The following is a 19272-nucleotide window of genomic DNA, read 5'->3' on the forward strand; positions in this document are numbered from 1 at the left end:
TATTATAAACAATCAGGTAACAGTGTAAGTGTGCATTTGAAGGATAATTGAAGCCTAGCTACAATAATCAAAAACATTACTTAAATAGAAAGTTTCTTTTTTGTTCGTTTTACATTAATTTGAATTTAACATATGCCAGGATCACCTAATCTTGTCATATAGTTCAGCTGTTAAATCCTTAATAGGAAAAGATGAAATTTGGAATGCATGTTATATTTTGCTTTATTTGTTGACTATATATACCAAATATTCAGGACATACTCAAAGTTAAGCAGGTGCTTAAAGTCTAGCAAGTGGTACTTATAAAATGCTTTTGTTGCTGTGATGGGGGTATTCAGTTCCTAAGAAGACAATGAAAAGGAAATTCTAAATGCTAGGTTGTTATACAACTTTTCCTGATTTATACTGAGTGTAAAAAAAAAGGAAAAGAATAACAAAACATAAATGTATTGAGAAGTGACATCTTAATAGGTCCAAAGCACTGGCAGGTATTAAAATATCATCTAACTAAAACAAACTTTTCACATCTCAAATTTTTAACAAAAAAACACAAAAAACAGGCTTGAACAAGACCATAAATGTTCTGGGTCTTGTGAGCAGGCCAGATGTTGTTATTCTCTATTGCACAATCCTTGTCTATGGCAACCTTAAACATGTTTGGCTGATGCAATTAATGGCTTAGCATGTCCACTTTGCTCACTATCCTATAAAAGAATGCTATGACATTTTTTGGATTGTCTGTCTCAAGGAATGAATGCTAAATGAGCACATTTAGAAGTTTGAAATCAAATACTGCATTACTATTTTTAACAATTCTTGCCGGCAAAAATGTTAAAAGGCTGATTTAAAATGTGGCTCTTACAGTGACTGAAGGATTAACTTCTCATCAATTCTAAATTCTCTGAATTTCACAGTATCTTAATAAGGGCTTTTGGTGAGATAGGACTGGTAATGATGCATATGTACCACTTTAATCATTTATTTTTTGAAGAAATAATTTGGATTCACTGGAATATTTTGTCCTGGTTTCCCAAAGCTGCATGAAAATTCAATGTATTTTTTCATGTCATTTATAAGCAACTAGTACCAATTAATCCTGTAAAGGTATAAGATCACCAGAGGAGGAGTCTGAGCACTGATGGAGAGACTCAGAAAGCTGTGTTTGCTCCCTGGAGCCCAAACCACGTGTACCTAATGCTCTTTCATGCAACAGTACTTGTATGAGGATGACTTCACCATATTAATGCCTTTTCCAAGAAAAGGGGAGATGAGGAATTATTGAAAAATAGGGAAGCAAAAGGAAAAAAACCCAATTTTGAGACAGAAGAAAAGTAGCATTTATCCAAGGAAGTCTTCAACCATTACTTGATTGCTCAGAAGAGAAGGGAAATCAGCTTCAAAATAGAGATAATTAAGAAGTCAATTATACTTTTTTTCAAGCATAAGAAAGATTGCATGGTTTGTTTTAAAAGCTCTTGAAACATGAAGATGATTCTACAAACAGATTTACTCTTAAGACTCTCAGCTCCAGAGGGCTGGGACGGGTCTCTTGTTTACATTCGATTCCACAGTACCTAACAAACATTGTGCCAGGCACATACATAGTTGATGAACCAATATACTACGGAGTTTGCTAAACGCTAAATGGACCACCTAGCTTTAATGTAAAATGTAATATTTCCTATTGTATATAGGGAAGCTTCTATTAGGTAACACTAGTCATTACAAGAGGTGACAGCGGTAGCTCACACATACATCTTTTTCACATGATCATTCCTACCTTGAATACAATTTAATGAGAAACAACTACTATGCACTAATGCTAGAAAGAGTTGAGACAGAATGTATAAATGAAGAAACCTCCTGGATCGCTGAAGTACCGTCTGTTACAAGCATAATTACCTTCTTAAATTACACATTTTAAAAAGGGAAATATTTTTTCCAAGCAATGCAGTGTTTAGTGGGTGGGAATTATATATATATGAAAGTACCTAGGAATTTGGGAAATTTTCCTCTCTTTATCATCCAAGGGTAAATAAGAACAGGTTTTGATGTTGTGGATACATTTTTTAAAATGTCCTGTTATTCAGGACCACTGTTCCTCAGAAATGATAGGGATTGTGAAATTATTATCTTACTTGGGAAGTTATTTCCAGGTATGAAGCTTTAGTTTTAGAAGAGGCTACCACATATGACCAGCAGATCATTTAATCAATAGAGACACTAAGTTAAATAACTCAAATTTGATCCCAGCAGTGTGTCTAGATTTTCTCAAAGGCTTCACCACTGTTTGAGTCATCTGTGAACAGTTAGTATTTGCCAACATGTGAGGATTTGCCAACATGTGAGGAAAATGTGGCAAAAGGCATGCCCTCACCTAGAGACTTTGAACGTGGGAACGTGAGAAGGTATAAGTAAACAGGGTGCTTTTGTCCAATGCTCTTATTTTACTGCTTCCGCACACAGGACTGACTGACATACATGGCCGTAGAGCTCACTGTGCAGACTCAGAAATCTGCAGAGCTGCCTGACATGAATCAACAGGAAAACAGGAACCCGAGATTTCCTATGTGGAAAGCAGGCATCTCCGTGGGTGATTATCAGACTAAGTTCTGGTCTTATTTTGCAATTGGGGAATATAGCTCATTTCATGCTATTTTCATATTTATCTTCCCATATTAGACTCATTCGTTTTTTTTTTTACAGTGGTAGATAATGAGGCAACATGACTCTCAGCTTCACAGTTTCTTTCTTTTCCCATCACAGTTTAATTTGTTTAAAATGTACCGTTCATATCAGCACAATAGTCCAGCTATGGGTATTTCAACTTCAGAAATAAAATTTATGTGACTTATCTTACATAACTGATTTTAAAAGCTTGATTTTTTTGGCCAGTAGCACTAACAGTGAGGTTATTTAAATTTTATGGGTTTGATAGCTTTGTTTTGTCCTGAAGTGTTATTTGCTGTAGTGCTGCTAGTACCTGATTTTTGCTATGTAAACAGTTTTAATATTTTTCCAGATTGGCCACACAACATGCCTTACATGACATGGTGGACTAAAGCTGCCTTTATTCCACCAACACCCTTCAAATACTGTTCCTACAGTTGCCTCTCATTTGTTCTCTGCCACAAAAGAAGCTGCTGCTTATTAGAGCATAGGCACAAGAAAACCTGCTTTTCTAATTGCACTGTACTGGCATCAGGTTAACTAGAAAACACAAAACAAATGGTGATACAAAATGTGAATAGTATATATTATATGTATTTACACATGTACTTAGAAACTTCAGTTAGTTGCAAATCTGAAATGATATAAGCCACTGCCTGCAATAGCATCTATCCTATAGAAATGTGGATGAAAACAGGACTGTTAAGATACTGAAGAAATCGGGTTGTGTGGAGAGCCCATTTGAGTCAGAACTTTGTCCAACCACTGCAGTGGTCCATGAAGGTGAATCTCAATCCAGCAGGGCGTGCTCGTGACATCCTGGCGATGATACTCGGCTCCCCAACCCTGAAAAGCAAAAACGGAGCGGAGTGACTGTGCCAGACTTTACAGGCAGCCTTCAGAGGCCCCAGCAGGCCCGGTGGACACAGCCCACCCAAGCCGGGGCAGTTCCTGGGACCTGAGAACGTGAACTCTACGTTCCTGCAAGTACAGGACAACTTTTGCATCAACCAGATACCCTGAGTCCCCATCCATGGTTTCCTCCTGGGTTCACAACTAAATTCATGGACCTAGAGAGGGCCTGGGTTCTAGCCATGCCAGAGACCCTGGCAAATCACTTGCTCTTCCGCAGGGAAAGGAGCTTGAACTCATGTTCACCCCCTTAATGCTGAAGACCCATGTTTTGTACAAGATGGTTGCTCACTACAGATCAATGACTGGATCTGAACGTTGTAAAGCGAGGGCTGAGGGTGCTCTTGGTTATTCAGGATTGATGAACAAAGCTTGTTTCTCCTCTCCCCCGCTGGCTCACTTCTGGCAATTTGCCATTTGTGACCATCCATAGGAGAGACAGTAAAAATAAAGGTAATAAGTTTAGTCAACATCCATCACCTCACATGGTTGCAGTTTTTTCTTGTGATGAGAACTTGTACATTTCTTTTACACTGATCATCTGTAGTTATATTTGCTAGGGATTTATGTTTTTAAAAGTCCCTGCAATATAATAAGTTTATTTTCTGTGAATTGTGTAGTTTTATGAATTTAAAGGTTGCATATCTGAGAAATACATCTTGCTGATCTTAGGAAAATAAGATTTCTATGCAAGCTTATGTTACAGTGAAATAATTACGTCTGAGATATTGGCATTTCATCCTAATTTGAAAAACACAGGCCTAGAACAAAGTAACCGCAAGTCAAATGGTTGTTCGTTAATGGCAATTTAACGCCCTCTGCTGGCTCTGAAGCATCAGAAGGTTTGAAAAGATTTTCAGGTATTTAATTGCCTGACCGTGTGAAAATACTTTTAAAGTTTAACAGTAAATTTGAATAAAACTGCTTTGTCACCATGAAAGAAATGGATTCAAGAAGTCATTTTTTCAATTGGAAACTCTATTCTTATTTTTAAAATAATTACTAAAATTATATATACAATAAAGACATAATGGACTTCCCTGGTGGTGCAGTGGTTAAGAATCCTCCTGCCAATGCAGGGGACACCACGGGTTCAAGCCCTGCTCTGGGAAGATCCCACATGCTGCAGAGCAACTAAGCCCGTGCACCACAACTACTGAGCCTGCGCTCTAGAGCTCGCAAGCCACAACTACTGAGCCCACGTGCCACGATTACTGAAGCTCACGTGCCTAGAGCCCGTGCTCTGCAACAAGAGAAGCCACCGCAATGAGAAGCCTGTGCACCACAACGAAGAGTAGCCCTGCTCGCCGCAACTAGAGAAAGCCTGCGTGCAGCAACAAAGACCCAACACAGCCAAAAATAAATAAATTAATTAATTTTTAAAAAAGGATAGAAAAACAGGACACATTTTTCAAGATAATTTTAAAGGATTAATAAATAAATTTTACTTTGAGAAAACCTGGAACAAGCCATACTGATTCCTTGGATGAATATATGACAATGGGAAAACTGCGTGCATATACTCAGTTTGATAAACAAGCTCAGATTTGGAAATATTAGAACTATTTGCAAGTGCTTTGCGAGGGATGAAATAGCAGATGATGAAACTGAGGGCTTTAGCTTCAACATGCAAATCCAGTTTTTTTCCTTCCCGCTAAGTAACTTTTCCTCCATTCTCCAACCTTCACATCAATTTTAATAAGATCTAATTTGATAAATTCAACAAACATTCATACACAGAACATCTAGTGCTGTCTTAGAATTCATCACAGCCCCACAATGTTTCTATCCCAATTGGTTTATACCTTTATACATAGCACTTAATTCATACTGTCTTGTATTAGAGTCAGTTCTGTCTGTTTTGTAGCTTAGTTATAAACAGGACTGCTTCCTTTGCCTGTATGCTTTGTAAGAGTAAGGAGAGTGTGTTATTTGATTCAGGTGAATTCACCAACATTTACTGAGTGACCATAGGTGGTCAGCAGTTTGAGGTATGGAAGAATCTCTGTAGCATTAAGTCCTATACAATTATCATTGTCACTTTATCTTATGCGTTAAAAACAAAATCAGATAACTATCTTAACTTCGTTTTCCTCCAAAAGTAATATGCTTAAGAATTTTCTTAAAATTGCTAAACAAGAGATTTCATACTCATGGAGGAGCTCTTCCAAAAAAACAATTGACATATATACACTACCAAATGTAAAATAGATAGCTAGTGGGAAGCAGCCGCATAGCACAGGGAGATCAGCTCGGTGCTTTGTGACCACCTAGAGGGGTGGGATAGGGAGGGTGGGAGGGAGGGAGACACAAGAGGGAAGAGATATGGGGATATATGTATACGTATAGCTGATTCACTTTGTTATACAGCAGAAACTAACACACCGTTGTAAGGCAATTATACTCCAATAAAGATGTTAAAAAAAAAAAAAGATAGCATAGCTACCTTGTTTGATCAGTTGTTAGTTAGGGGAGCAGGGATTTGATTTGAAATCTGTCTGCTTACAGAGCTCATGCTTTTCCCAGTTAAGCTGCTGATCATGAAAGCTGTACATTGTTTGGTAAAATCTGGACTCTGCAGTTTCCCTACTCTTGCCATTACCTGTAGGTAGAATTTTGACTTCTAGGATATTGTTCATTTTACTTTTACTGTAAAATTTATAATAAAAATTTAAATTAAATTTGTATTTACTTAAAAAAAAACCAAAAAACAATGAAAGACAGTGCCGCCCTCTGCCCCCCGGCAAACTGCTGTCTACTTGCCCTGACTGTCTAACTGCCACATCAACCGAAGAGTGCTTTTGGTTTTATTTTTCATTTCTCATCTTACAATTGGGAAGCAAGCACTCCTTACCTTGACAAAACTCATCCGGATGGTGCACATCTTAGTCAACTCATAAACGACTTCAAATCCGTGATGGACAGACTGGGCGAGCAGCTGAGCGAACAGCTGGTTGTTGAAGATCTTGAGGCTGCAGCCGCTGGGGATTTTGCAGACGGTGGCCGGGTGAAAGCCGTGCTGATAGTTGCAGTTCCGGCTCTGCACAAAGATGCTGCTGTCACTCACGCACTCGGCGTAGACCTCTCCGCCGACGTAGTACAGATGCACGCCTACGAGGCAAGAACAGTCTTCCAACACCAGCACCGACTTTCGCTTGGATTTATCACCCTTCCCTTCTCATCCACCTCTGTAACCTCAAGAGATGTGACTATCAACTGTGAGGTTAATTTTAATATCACCAACCACTGATTAGTGCTACACGTGCCCCAAAGGCTGACTTGCTTTAATTATCATCTATATTTTTTTCATGAGTCCATTTAAAAGTGGATTGCAACCCAGGTTTACGATCAGCACCAAGAACACAGAAGTAGGCCTCGTGTACTACTCCCATCACTTGCTCAATCTCACGCTTGTTCCTTCTAAAAGGAAGATCTCATAATATTAGATGCAAAATAAATACATAATGCAGAACACATCAAAAAAAAAAAAAAAGAACTGGACACAGATAGTACCATGGTAATACTTAGGTGCATACACTAACCCTACTTCAGAGGGAACAATAAATGAAGTTTAAATTTTATTTCACCAACAATTATAAATCCATTTCTCTTAATAAATACCTCAAAGAGACCCATTTTAGTTTAAAGCTTATCACCTACAGTTATAGGTCATAGAAACAATGCCTCTTTTTACCTACAAACAGTGAAATTTGTGCCACGTTTTCAGATAAAATATAAAAACACAATCAAAATGTAGTTTATGCTACTTTATCTCACATTCTTAGAGCTGAAAGGCAAAGCATCCTGAGAAGGCTGCTGCTCAAAGTAAATTTCAGTTGTTGCTTTCCCTCCAAATGTCTGGGTTTAAGATTCCACATAAATTTATAACAAGGGACTGGGGTTAGATGAGATGAACATGTTCTAGTCTAGTGAGTATTAAATACCAGAACGATTGTTCCCCAACCTTTCAGCAGAAACAAAATGGTCCAGCACTAAATGTCAACATGATTGTAAATACAATCACTGTGCAGTGGCAAGGGGTTTGTAGAAATGATCCTGAATGTACTTACAGAGATTTTGGATCTTTTAAAAATAAAAATAAAACATTTAAAAGTAATAGAATTGAAGACCTCCAGGGGTTCTCAGACCCCGGTGTGCGTAACTCTGCATTTAGGAAACATTTCGGACACAGCCGCAGCAGTGGAGGCACTTCTGCGTTATACTTCCCGCCAGCTTTATGGCTTCCTTTTCCGATTTCCTTTCCCTTAATACAGTTTTAGAGAAGAGTGGTTTTCAGTATTATGTATCCCAACCACAGACTCCAACACAGTCTGAAGAAATGGACCCGGGGTCACGATGATAAAGCACAGCTCTTGATATTCGGGCCAAGGCTCCCCTCTCAGCACCTGGATCAGACCAGCTCCCCTCCTCTGCTCAGCCTTCCTCTCCCTCTTCTTCCTCATCTCCATCGTTCTTTCCCCTGAACGGCCCAGGGTCTGACACCCGTGGCCCTGGCCGTGAGGAGAAGGAAGAAGGACTGTCCTAATTAGCTGGGACATAGTTACGTGGCCGCAGCGACATGTTGGAGGTTAGGCAGGGGCAAATCCAAGCAGACTTCTTTAAAAACTCCCAGGGGGAAGGCCTGCCTCCGGGGTAGCTGTGAGTTTTTTCAAAGTGAGAGCGAACAGGTGGTAAAAGAGCCAGAACATGAGGCTACTAAGTGTTCAGCATGTCTTTGAATTGAGTGACCTTCAAATATATAATCCTCCCAGAACCTATTAAGGAGAACAGATTTTTGGTATCTGACTCCGGTGTTTCTTTAGGGGAGGATTTTCAGTCCTGTTAGAGTCTTATCCGCAGCCACAGACATGCTGGCAGAGCATGGAAAGCAGAGAAGAGACTGAACAAGGAAGCAGTAGTCTAGCATCCTGAGTGAGAAGAGAGACACGGGAGGCCCCTGCCGAAGCCCGAGCCAGGCCTCAGTACGGGGGCCGGGGGGAATTCAACCCCACTGCGAAGGAGGCTGGATCTGGGCTAGAGACAGCGGCATCGAAGCAGTCAAGTAAGCAGGGGATTTTATTTGCATCCATTTGACAGGCCAGAAGAGTGGCTTCAAACCACGTGTGTGAGATGCTAGATCGCCATAGAGAACAGTGAGCAGTAAGGATAAACGCCCAAAGAAGGTGCCACCTGAGACGCGAGAGAAGCCAGGCGACGGGGTCCTTGGGCAAGTTGTACCCACACCTCGGACTACCTCTCTCCTCGGGCTGCATCTTTCTTCATCTGAGTTTTCCATCTGTGTGTGCCTGCACCCACCCTTTAGGAGATTAGGGAGTCTGGAGTCCTGTGTGGTGGTTCATTAGGACTCTTTGGGCTTGACTTGGATCTGCTGAGTCAGGCTGCAGGTCGGTCCCTTCTGGCATCTTCTGCAGCCTTGAATGACAGAGATGATGGAGGGGAGGCGGGGAGGACAGCGGCTTAGTGAGGCTAGTGAGTGGGTTCCAATGCTGTGGAACCTACTAACAGTCAGAGGGGGACGTCCAAAGTGGAAGGAATATGCATGGATCCCCTCCGGAGTGGGAGTGGGGGTGGGGAAAGGATATCCCTGCAGAAAGTAATCTCATCACCCCACAGCCCAGCTCAGAGAACCCTGATGCCTCTCCACTCTGCTTGGAAAACACCCTGAACTTATGAGCACAAACTCAACACGTTCCCTGGAGTCTGTAATTGATATTCCCCTTGGCTTTGCTGCCCTCTCTTCTGCACAACTATTTTATTTTATTTTTTCCCATTAAAAAATGCACTATTTATTGAAATACAAGTGAACTATCCAACTAATCGCTGTGAAGAAGTGTAATCGTACTGACTTAGAAACTCTATGAAATGCAGGGTGACATTCTTTTGAGTCCAGGCCATCTAAGGTAAGATCAAGATTTCAGAGAAACCCAAAGGCAAAGGGCCTCACCAGTCTTTACTCCCCATCAAAGATGCACAACTATTTTAAAATCTGGCTGACTGTCAGGATCCTCTGGAGCTTGAAGAAAGTGCATATTTCTGAGGGTGATTAATGATGATACTTTCAGAAATTCCTTATGTAGTTAGACATATACTTAAATATATGGGAGAAAGGATACGAGGTCTGAGATTTGCTTCAAAATACTCTTGTAAAAATACTGTGATGGGACAGGAGAAAAGAATGGTACAGAATGTGACTCATTATTGAAGCTGGAGATGGTCATATGAAAATCTGTTACATGACTCTACTTCTGTGTAAGCTTGAAATTTTTCAAAATAAAATTTTTTTAATGTATGATCAAAAGATAATATAAAAGTAAAGATTTCCAGACCTACACCGGGGCTTTGGTCCAGAGGATGGAGGTGGGCCCGCCCAGGACAGTGCCTGCAGCTGTGCACTGCACAAACCCAGGGTGTGCCTCAGTCTTCCGAGATTTGTACAGTTATTAGAAGACTCCTCCAGCAGCTGGCAGTAACTTCTCTTGAGAAATGGGTTCCTTCCAATTCACACAAAGCCACTTCTGGGCTGCTAGCAGAATCAGTTCCCTAAAGCTATACTTGAAGACTTGAAGTCTCTCTGGACAATATGATGAACAATATGATGACCAAGACGAGCAGCTTTGGTCCCAACTGACCTACACTGAATGCCCACTGTGCACTCACACACTAGGCGACTCTGCCAGGGTGGGTGAACCGTGATGCTTTCTCTCTCACCACTACTTCAGTGACCCCAGCATGCCTGGACATGCCTGGTCCCACCCCATCTTCACAGGAGCAACAAAACCCACTAGAGGAAATTTATAAAATACAGAGATGCAAAGAATAAAGATCGGCCACAAATCCACAGCCCAGAAATATTCAAAGCTAATATTTGTCATATACCTTTCAGTCTTTTATGTGCACATTTTAAACAAAGTTAGGATCATCCTCTACAGGATCTTTTATAACCTTTTTTCACCTATTAAAATAGTGTGGGGCTTCCCTGGTGGCGCAGTGGTTGAGAGTGCGCCTGCCGATGCAGGGGACACAGGTTCGTGTCCCGGTCCGGGAGGATCCCACATGCCACGGAGCAGCTGGGCCTGTGAGCCGTGGCCGCTGAGCCTGCGTGTCCGGAGCCTGTGCTCCACAACGGGAGAGGCCACAACAGTGAGAGGCCCGCGTACCGCAAAAAAATAAAAAAATAATGTGAACATTTTCTCATGATCTGAAATATTCTGCAATGCCCTGTGTAATAACTGCAACAGTATGACATTCTGTGATAAATTTTTTTAGGATTTGCTTTTTCAGGGATGAGAAACCTTATACACATTCAAAGGCAGAATGGAAAGGACATTTTGAGATAGAAACTAAATCCACTGGGAAAGAAGCAATCCAAAAATCACCCTGAGGACTTCCCTGGTGGCGCAGTGGTTAAGAATCCACCTGCCAGTGCAGGGGACACGGGTTCGAGCCCTGGTCTGGGAAGATCCCACATGCTGCGGAGCAACTAAGCCCGTGCGCCACAACTACTGACCCTGTGCTCTAGAGCCCGCGAGCCACAACTACTGAAGCCCACGCACTTACAGCCCATGCTTGGCAAGAAAGAGAAGCCACCGCAATGAGAAGCCCGTGCACCACAACGAAGAGTAGCCCCCGCTTGCTGCAACTAGAGAAAGCCCGCGCACAGCAAGGAAGACCCAACGCAGCCAAAAATAAATAAATTTATATATAAAAAAAATCACCCTGAGGTGCAGATCCTCCTTCTAAGGAACTGACAAACCAAACCCTTGCCTCAGGATAATTCCTTTCATAAAACATGGAAGCATTACTAGGATTCTACAGAACAAGCTGAGATGTGCAAGAAAATAAAGATTCATTAAAAGGTGAAAAACTAATTCCAAAAGCAATTCAGTGATTTGGAATCTATGATAATTATGTTCGGGGAAGGTCTTGGTTTGCCTGGGTAAGTTCAATCCCTGGGGCTAATGCCTCAGGAATTATAATTACCCACTCCTTCTCCCATGAGAGGAAGAACAGCCAGCAGCCAGGACACACGCAGCATGTCTGCAGCTGCAAAGGAGAAACCTGCTTGTCCTGCTCCAAGTGTCCTTTCACACAGGCTCATTACGAAGGTCAATGGCTCTGACTTCAGTTACAGCACGTCATAGGTGCTCAGAAATGACAGTGCTATTGATTAGGATTATATTAAGTTGTGCATTTCTAAGAAATATAATCCAACCTCAATGACCTTAAGAGCAGCACACGTATGTCCATGCAGTCCATTCAAAACTGCAGTTTTCCTCATTATTTGGAAATCGAGGCCATCCTAAAAGCCACTCTAAAAAAGCAGGCACGTTTTATACTCCAGTGATCCAAATTAGCTATTACGTCACTCCCAAAACATCAGGAAATAACCTTTGCTTTATTTTGCACAGTCACAGATAGGTATGATAACGTCAGCAGTTCTTCATCTTTTTTTCTGTAAAGATCCTTATAATCCTCCGATGGAGCTCTGTGTAACTCAGTGAGGTGCTCCTTTTCTAGAATATTCTTGTGGGGAAAACACAAAATCTTCTCTGATTTACATTTTTAAAGTAAATCATTGTAAAATTTCATCACTTTAGTACTATGAGGGCCTTATTTCAAGATCTCAGAGGTGATTCTGACATATCATGCCTGCAGCATATGATAAGTATCTTCATTCCATATCGAAAGATTCAACTCCTCAAGCACCGAACTAAGAGGGGTGTCGAGATGAAAAAGCAGGAGGGTCCCTCCCGTCCAGCAGAAGGGAGCGACTGGACCTTACAGACAGAGCCATGGGTGCAAACCCATATCAATCATGGGACCATGGGTACGCCGCTGAATTCTCTGAGCTTCCATTGCCTCATCCATAAAATGGGACTAAGAAATCGTAACTTGTAGGGTGACAATAGAAATAATATGAGTAAGAGTCTGCCAGGGTGCCTCACACAGATTAGGGAAAATCAGTGGGGGCAGCTATCAGTCATTTGAAAGAGTTCAAGTGGTCTGCCTGGTCTTCAAGGAAGAATGTGGACAGACTTCATGTAGAATGCACTCTTCCAGGTCCTTTGAAGCCCTGCCTCTGACACTGAAGCAGCAGCCCCCGCTATTCTAGTGCTAACTAGCCTACGGCTATTTAAAGCACTTGGCTATAGACTTGTTACTGTTGTAAGGACACAAATGCTGCCCCACAGTGCACTGCGTTAGATGGAAAGCAGGATGAAAGAGCAGGGGTGAGTCAGCATAAACCATCACCGCCACAGGAAACAGCTCAAAGCACGTGCCCTGCTGACCGGTGGTGGCATGAACTTCCTTTAGAGGACCAGCCATCTTCCCTAACTTAAGTGGCAATGAACACAAACCGGAAGTAACCTCAAAGCAACCGATAACTACTGAGGGGAGAAATGGCCCATCATTAACCATAATAAAAAGATTTTTTTGGTAGATACCTTCCCCCCTTCCCCCCCCCGCCCCCCCGCCCAGTCTCATCTCGATATAACAGCCAGGGGATCCTTCTGAAGTGAAAACTCAGATCTATAAACTCCAACTTAACTCCATCTTCCTATGTCACACAGGAAAAGTGAAGGCACTCTACATGGCTTCTAGGCCCGGAGACCTGGTCCTGTCCCCTCTTCTATGACTTCCTCACTCCCCTGCTCACTGTTCCACTCACTCTGGCGTCCCTGCTATTCCTCACTATGCCAGGCAGGCTTCAGGGCCTTTGTACCTGCTGTTTCCCTTTGCTTGGAAAGCTTTCCCCACTGGTACTGACACTGTCGATTCCCTCTTTAGCTTTTGGCTCTAATGCCACCTCCTTAGGAAGCCTGCCCTGGCTACCCTCCCCAATCCCTTCCCCTCCTTTGTTTTTCTCTGGACAGTTATCATTTGACGTGTGTGTGTGTGTGTGTGTGTGCGCGCGCACGCGCGCGCGCATGTATTATTTCTTGTTTGTCTTTCCTTAGTTGTAGGTAATCCAGGAAGCCAGGGATTTTTGTTTTGTCTTGTTTGTTTCCCACTGCTGCATCCCTAGTGGCAAAACTGTCTGGCTAAGATTAAATGCTCAATGAATATTTGCGAGATGAATGCATAGCTGTGAAGTCTGACTGTCTCTAGCAACTAGCTCCACAGAACACGTTAACTTATTCACTAACCTCATGGTGCATTTGGCTGTAAATTTACTCAGGCTGGTGCTCCAGGAAGTCACACAGCTCAGAACCAGATCATCCACGGGGGCCCCTGAGAGAAAGCCCCCTGACCTCACAGAAACCAATAGCTCTTGCTTTGAAATATTGCATGCCATGCTTTATGGCATGGCTTGTAGCCCCTTAAAAAAATTATCTTTTCACATTAGGACAATTCCAAAGCAGCTTTCTGAGAAAACTGTGCCTTTGCCTTGGGGACCATGTTGAGGGTGGAGTGCCCTTCCATCCAGGTGAGCATTTCCCAGGCTTGCTGGTTTTTGTAACAGGTCACCAGTCCTGGCTCTTGCTCCTATGTTTTTTTTTTTTAACCCTGTGGATTATCTCTCAGATACTAACATGACACAAACCCTCCACATCTGTCCATCCACATCAGCAGCACCTTGAACAAACTACTTGCAGAAAGTTCCCCAGAAGGTATTTAACAGTCCTTGCATATTTTAATTCTATTTTTAGATCAAGTGGCATAAGTAGAAGTCTAATATGCAGACCAATCTGTAAAGCCCTTTAGGAAACAGCCCTACAACATTACGTTTTAACGTTCTACCTTTAGATTTCACCTGAAGATTCTTATAAAAATCATTTAAAAGTAAAACCATACCTGAGATATTTAAGATTTCAGTCAAAATATTACTTCCTTTGAGGAATGACTATGTTCCCTCCTTTGGGATAAAAGTTACATTACAGATTAAGTTTCCTTTTTCTGACCTCCAGAGGAAAAGTTTAATCACAATCACAGTGGTTACAATTACAATGGTAACTCTTGGAGATGACATACCTGTATTCTTCTCTCCCACTCACCCCCAGCTCCTGATTTTCTATTTTTCGTTTATCATTTCACTGTAAAGGTTTCTTGTAAGCCACCTCAAAGCTACTATGGAAAGATACAGGATAAAATAAACAGAAAGTAACTTTTGCCATTAACAGTCAACATCAGTGAAGGAACTCAGCCTGTCTCTAGTCAGTGGTCTGTAGGTTTACAGCAGGAGACATTTAGGAGGTACGTTAGGAAGAATACAGGAAGCATCATAAGTGAAATAATGAATCTCCCCTGGAAATTTGAAATAAAAGGCTCGTGGCTACTTCCCAAGGTGGTATAAGTGCTAGACGGGGAGAGAAAAGATCAAATGACTCTGAAGGTTCCTTACACCTGTGATTCCAGAGTAGAATAGTGGACAACCAGGCACCATTCAGACACTGCCAACTATTCGAATAGAAAAGAAAAGAACTTAAAATCCTCAATGAGGCCTCATGCTCAGCTAGGATTGATCATGCCAATGAGACAGGCTCCAAAAGCATCACAGCCAGACCCCAGTGAGGCCTGTGCTTATTCGGCTGCTGTAACAATGCCTGGACACAAGAGAATCCCAATCACCTACCAAAGGCTTCCTAACATTAATAAGTCAATGATTTTTTAAACTGCCTAGCTTCTCAGTCTCTAAAGGTAACTTCACCTGATATAAATAATCATCCAGCCAGAACTCCTCTTCTTCAGAAGTTATCCTATTTAGCATTTCAGGCAACTCAAAAATAATTCATAATACTTCTCTTCAATAATATCATCCTGGGACTTCCCTGGTGGTCCAGTGGTAAAGAATCCACTTTCCAGTGCAGGAGATGCAGGTTCGATCCCTGGTCAGGGAACTAAGATCCCACATGCCGTGGGGTAACTAAGCCTATGTGCCACAACTACAGAGCCCAGGTGCCCTGGAGCCTGCATGCCACAATTAGAGAGAAAAAACCTGCATGCCACGGCTAGAGAGAAGCCAGCACGCCGCAACTAAGACCTGACGCAGCCAAATAAATAAATGAATAAAAATAATAATTTCATCCTGTTTTCATGTTTATCATCTTGTTCGTCTTCCTAATACCCACCCTACGCCACCCCCCAGAAGATGCTGTGCCGACCTCAGAGGTAGAGACACTAAGGTTACAAAACCTCCCATGCTTTTCCCAACAATATCCCCACAACGGTCTCCCAGATCCCAGCCCTGGGATCATCCCACTAGGTCATGCAGCCAATCCATGGCTTGTTTCTATTTCCACGTTTTAGCTCAGAAGAATATAGGAAGGAACTACATATTTGCTTTTACCCTTTCCTATGTGTCTTCTGGTATTTTCTATCGTTGAGTTTCTGTTTACATTAGAAAGAAGTCCCAGACAGAATCTGTTCCTGTTATTTGAAGGGTCTGTGAATCCATCAATAAGCACACTTCGGGAGGAAGCCTGGAACGTCTCCCCAACACGGTTGTTCAGTTCATAGTAGGCGACTGAGCACCAGTGCTGCGGCTCCTCGTAGCAAACCGGCCGAAAATCTGAAAGAAAACGGACCAGACAGGACATCACTACCGCCACGCTCGTGCCTCCCAGCTCACGACTCCACCAGGAAATTGCGGTTATCGCTGTTCACTAGAAAGTTGCCTGCAAGACCCAGCAGGCTGCTGTGTGATCTTTACAAACCTGCCTCTTTCACGGAAGCTGTTGGCAGGTAGCTCATCTATCTGGTCCACGTACCTGTGCACAGGGGCCACGTCCTTGTGATTCTCCCATGGTTGGAGGCTTTGTAAACATGTTTACTAGAATTGAGGGGCCAGGCAACAGCGATAGGAGTGGATCCATGTAAACTTCATCCCCCCGAAAGGAAACACAGCTAAAAGGAAGCTGCCAGGTCACCTCGTCTTTACAGATGACAGCATCTTACTGCTGCAGTGCCAAACTGATCCCCGTGGCAAAGAGCATCCTTTTCTAACGACCTAAGCTGAAAAAAGTTTGTTCGAATATGTAAAAATCAAACCAAAAACACTGCATAGGATTTTATTTAAGAAAGAAAAAACAATGTCCACATAGACTCACATTCTCCTTTGTGTACATATGGGATACTTATGGCATAAAAGTATTTTAAAGGGAGAGGTCTATTTCATTAGGAAATCCATGAATGTTATGTTTTCACCCCAAATTTTTCAAAGTTAAGTTGCCACTAACCCAAATTTGGTGGGTTTTTTTTCTTCGCCACTCACACTCTTTCTCTGCCTTTCTATTGATTATAGTATCTTTCTTTTCTTTGAATATTCTAGTAATTCTTGTGTCTAGAGTGTGTTCCTATATGCACTAAAATATGAACTCACAAAACAGATAAATTAGGGGGTTATTATTTGATTTCCAAATGGACCTTCACTTATGAAAGAATTCCCTCTGAGACACTTTAGATAGTAAAGCCCTTTGACCCTTCCTGCTCGGTATGGTTCCTGGAACTGCAGCCACTGCATCACCTGGGAGCTTGTTAGAAATGCAGATTCTTGGAAAGCACCCCAGATCTAGGGAATCAAAATCTGCATTTATACAAGATCGCCACGTGCTCTGTATGAACATTAAAGTTGAGCAATATTTATCTAGCCTGTTACAGGACACAAATAAAATTATGTAAAAACTATATACATATTTTGAAGAGCACTCCTCTAAGCCAAATGAAAGACATTACTATAAACCTATTATAGGAAAGAAACACAAATGGGACAAAATTACCAACTTCTTAAATACCTAATTCCACACTAAAACATCCAGAACTACAGACTCCTAAATGTTCGGTTAAAATTTAAAATTTACTTGTTCTATTAACCAGGATAACACACAAAACATTCACTCTGTGGGACTGAGGAATGCCAAAGTCAAAATGCGAAACCACGCTATCTGCCCCTGAAAACACTTATGAAACAGCAGGCCGTCACGTTTTGTTTTCTTTTGCTTTTTTCTTTGTTTCCCAGATGGGAGGTGGTAATAGGAAGTACTCTTGGAAAACAGCTACATTTGGCTGTTCATCTGCCAAGTGACCTCCGTTAGGCACTGACAGTACTAAGTGACTCTCAGCTGTGGCATCTACAGGTCAGGCATTCTGGGTCCCTGGGGCTTTGGCGGCAAGATAAGGCAGGGGTGGTGTGTCAACTAAAAGAAAGCAGTAAAACAAAGGAACATCAAACTGATAGACTACACAAGGACAGCTTAGGTCAACCCTTTCTGCTGCTAAACTCCTGGCTTTGGTGGACAGTGTCACTGCTACAGAGAGACCAGTAATGTAAGGGGGCCATTCTACGGTGACACTGGGACAGTCCTCCAGGAGAAACTGGTTGTCCTGAGCCCCTCACTAGAGGGTTGTTTTTCTGTTCCTCTGACTTATGAGTTATTATTGGGTTCAAATGACTTCACGATGAGATCTTCAAATCTAGGAGTTATTCTCCTAGCTTTTCTCTATAGTCTGTTACCCAGCTTTCAAAACAGAGAATGCTAAACCTTCTTTGAAGTGAATTTAATTTTCAGTTCCTCTGGTGCCATGGATTGTACAATGGCCAAAGGGAAACTCTGACTTAACACAGTTCAAAATATGGCCCCCAAAACACAGAATGGCTGAAACCTGATTATAAGTTTGTGCCCAAGGCATGCTGAGAAGGGCTCTTCTCCACAAATATCAGTTTTATGATCAGATGATCATAATTAGGCAAATGGTATGCATTCAGTAGATAACATGTTATTAGAAATTAAATCAAAACAATAAAAACTCCTGAGGCAGAGAGAAAACTCTTTATCGAGGACCTCAGAACAAACGATTCCTTCTGTCCACATTCCTAATGTCGGTTCAGCATGGTCTTGTTACGTTAGCAGTGGAGTTCAATGGCATTAACTCCACTGCTTCTGTTGAACTGAACTGTCCATCCAAGTAGTTCTCACACTTAAGTGGGCAGTCTGCATTTGTTGAACTGAATCGTCCATCCAAGTAGTTCTCACACTTAAGTGGGCATAAAAATCGCCAGTGGAACCTGTTAAAATGCAGATTCCTGGGCCCAACCCCCGAAATTGTGAGTCAATAGATCAGTGGCTGGATGCAGCCATGCAGGTTTTAACAGGCATTGCTGATGATTCTAATTAATGCACGTGGTCCACGGACCACACCGCAGTGCCAGCAATAAGGCATTTCCCTAAGAGAAAATGAACTATGACCCTGGTGCAAAAGTTATAAAGGGGACCCTTTTGTAGGTCCTTGAGTCAATCTATCTACAAAATTAAGGGGCTGAACGTAGAGTTCATATGACCCATCAGTTCCATTCCTAGGTATGTACCCAAAGGAAGTAAAAGCAGGGACTCGAACAAATACTTGAACATCAATGTTCATAGCAACATTACTCACAAGAGCCAAAGGTAGAAACAACCCAAATATGCATCAACCAATGAATGGATTTTTTAAAACGTGGTATATCCATACAGTGGACTATTGTTCAGTTACAAAAATGGAGTAACTGATACTGCTACAATGTGGATGGACTGTGAAAAACACCGTGCTAAGTGAAATAAGTCAGACACAAAAAACCCCACAAATATTGTTCGGTTCCATTTATATAAGGTACTTGGAATAGGCAAATCCATAGAGGCAGAAAGTAGATAAAAGCTTACCAGGGACTAGAGGAAGAGGTAATGGGGACCTACT

General features: G+C 42.0%; 1 protein-coding gene across 3 annotated transcripts in view; it reads right to left on the reverse strand.

Annotated features, from left to right (window-relative positions):
- Positions 1-19272, reverse strand: part of SMAD9 (SMAD family member 9) — a 61127-nt gene continuing 41855 nt past the window's right edge. For all 3 annotated transcript variants that reach the window (XM_060079902.1, XM_060079904.1, XM_060079903.1), the window contains exons 4-6: positions 15893-16114; positions 6437-6693; positions 1-3516 (exon numbers count right to left, since the gene is read on the reverse strand). In XM_060079902.1, coding sequence (XP_059935885.1) covers positions 3373-3516; positions 6437-6693; positions 15893-16114 — 623 coding nt within the window. In that variant the 3' untranslated portion in view covers positions 1-3372. The remainder of the gene's footprint in view (positions 3517-6436; positions 6694-15892; positions 16115-19272) is intronic.

Source organism: Mesoplodon densirostris, chromosome 17 (genome assembly GCF_025265405.1).
Source record: "Mesoplodon densirostris isolate mMesDen1 chromosome 17, mMesDen1 primary haplotype, whole genome shotgun sequence".
In the NCBI taxonomy this organism is placed as follows: domain Eukaryota; kingdom Metazoa; phylum Chordata; class Mammalia; order Artiodactyla; family Ziphiidae; genus Mesoplodon; species Mesoplodon densirostris.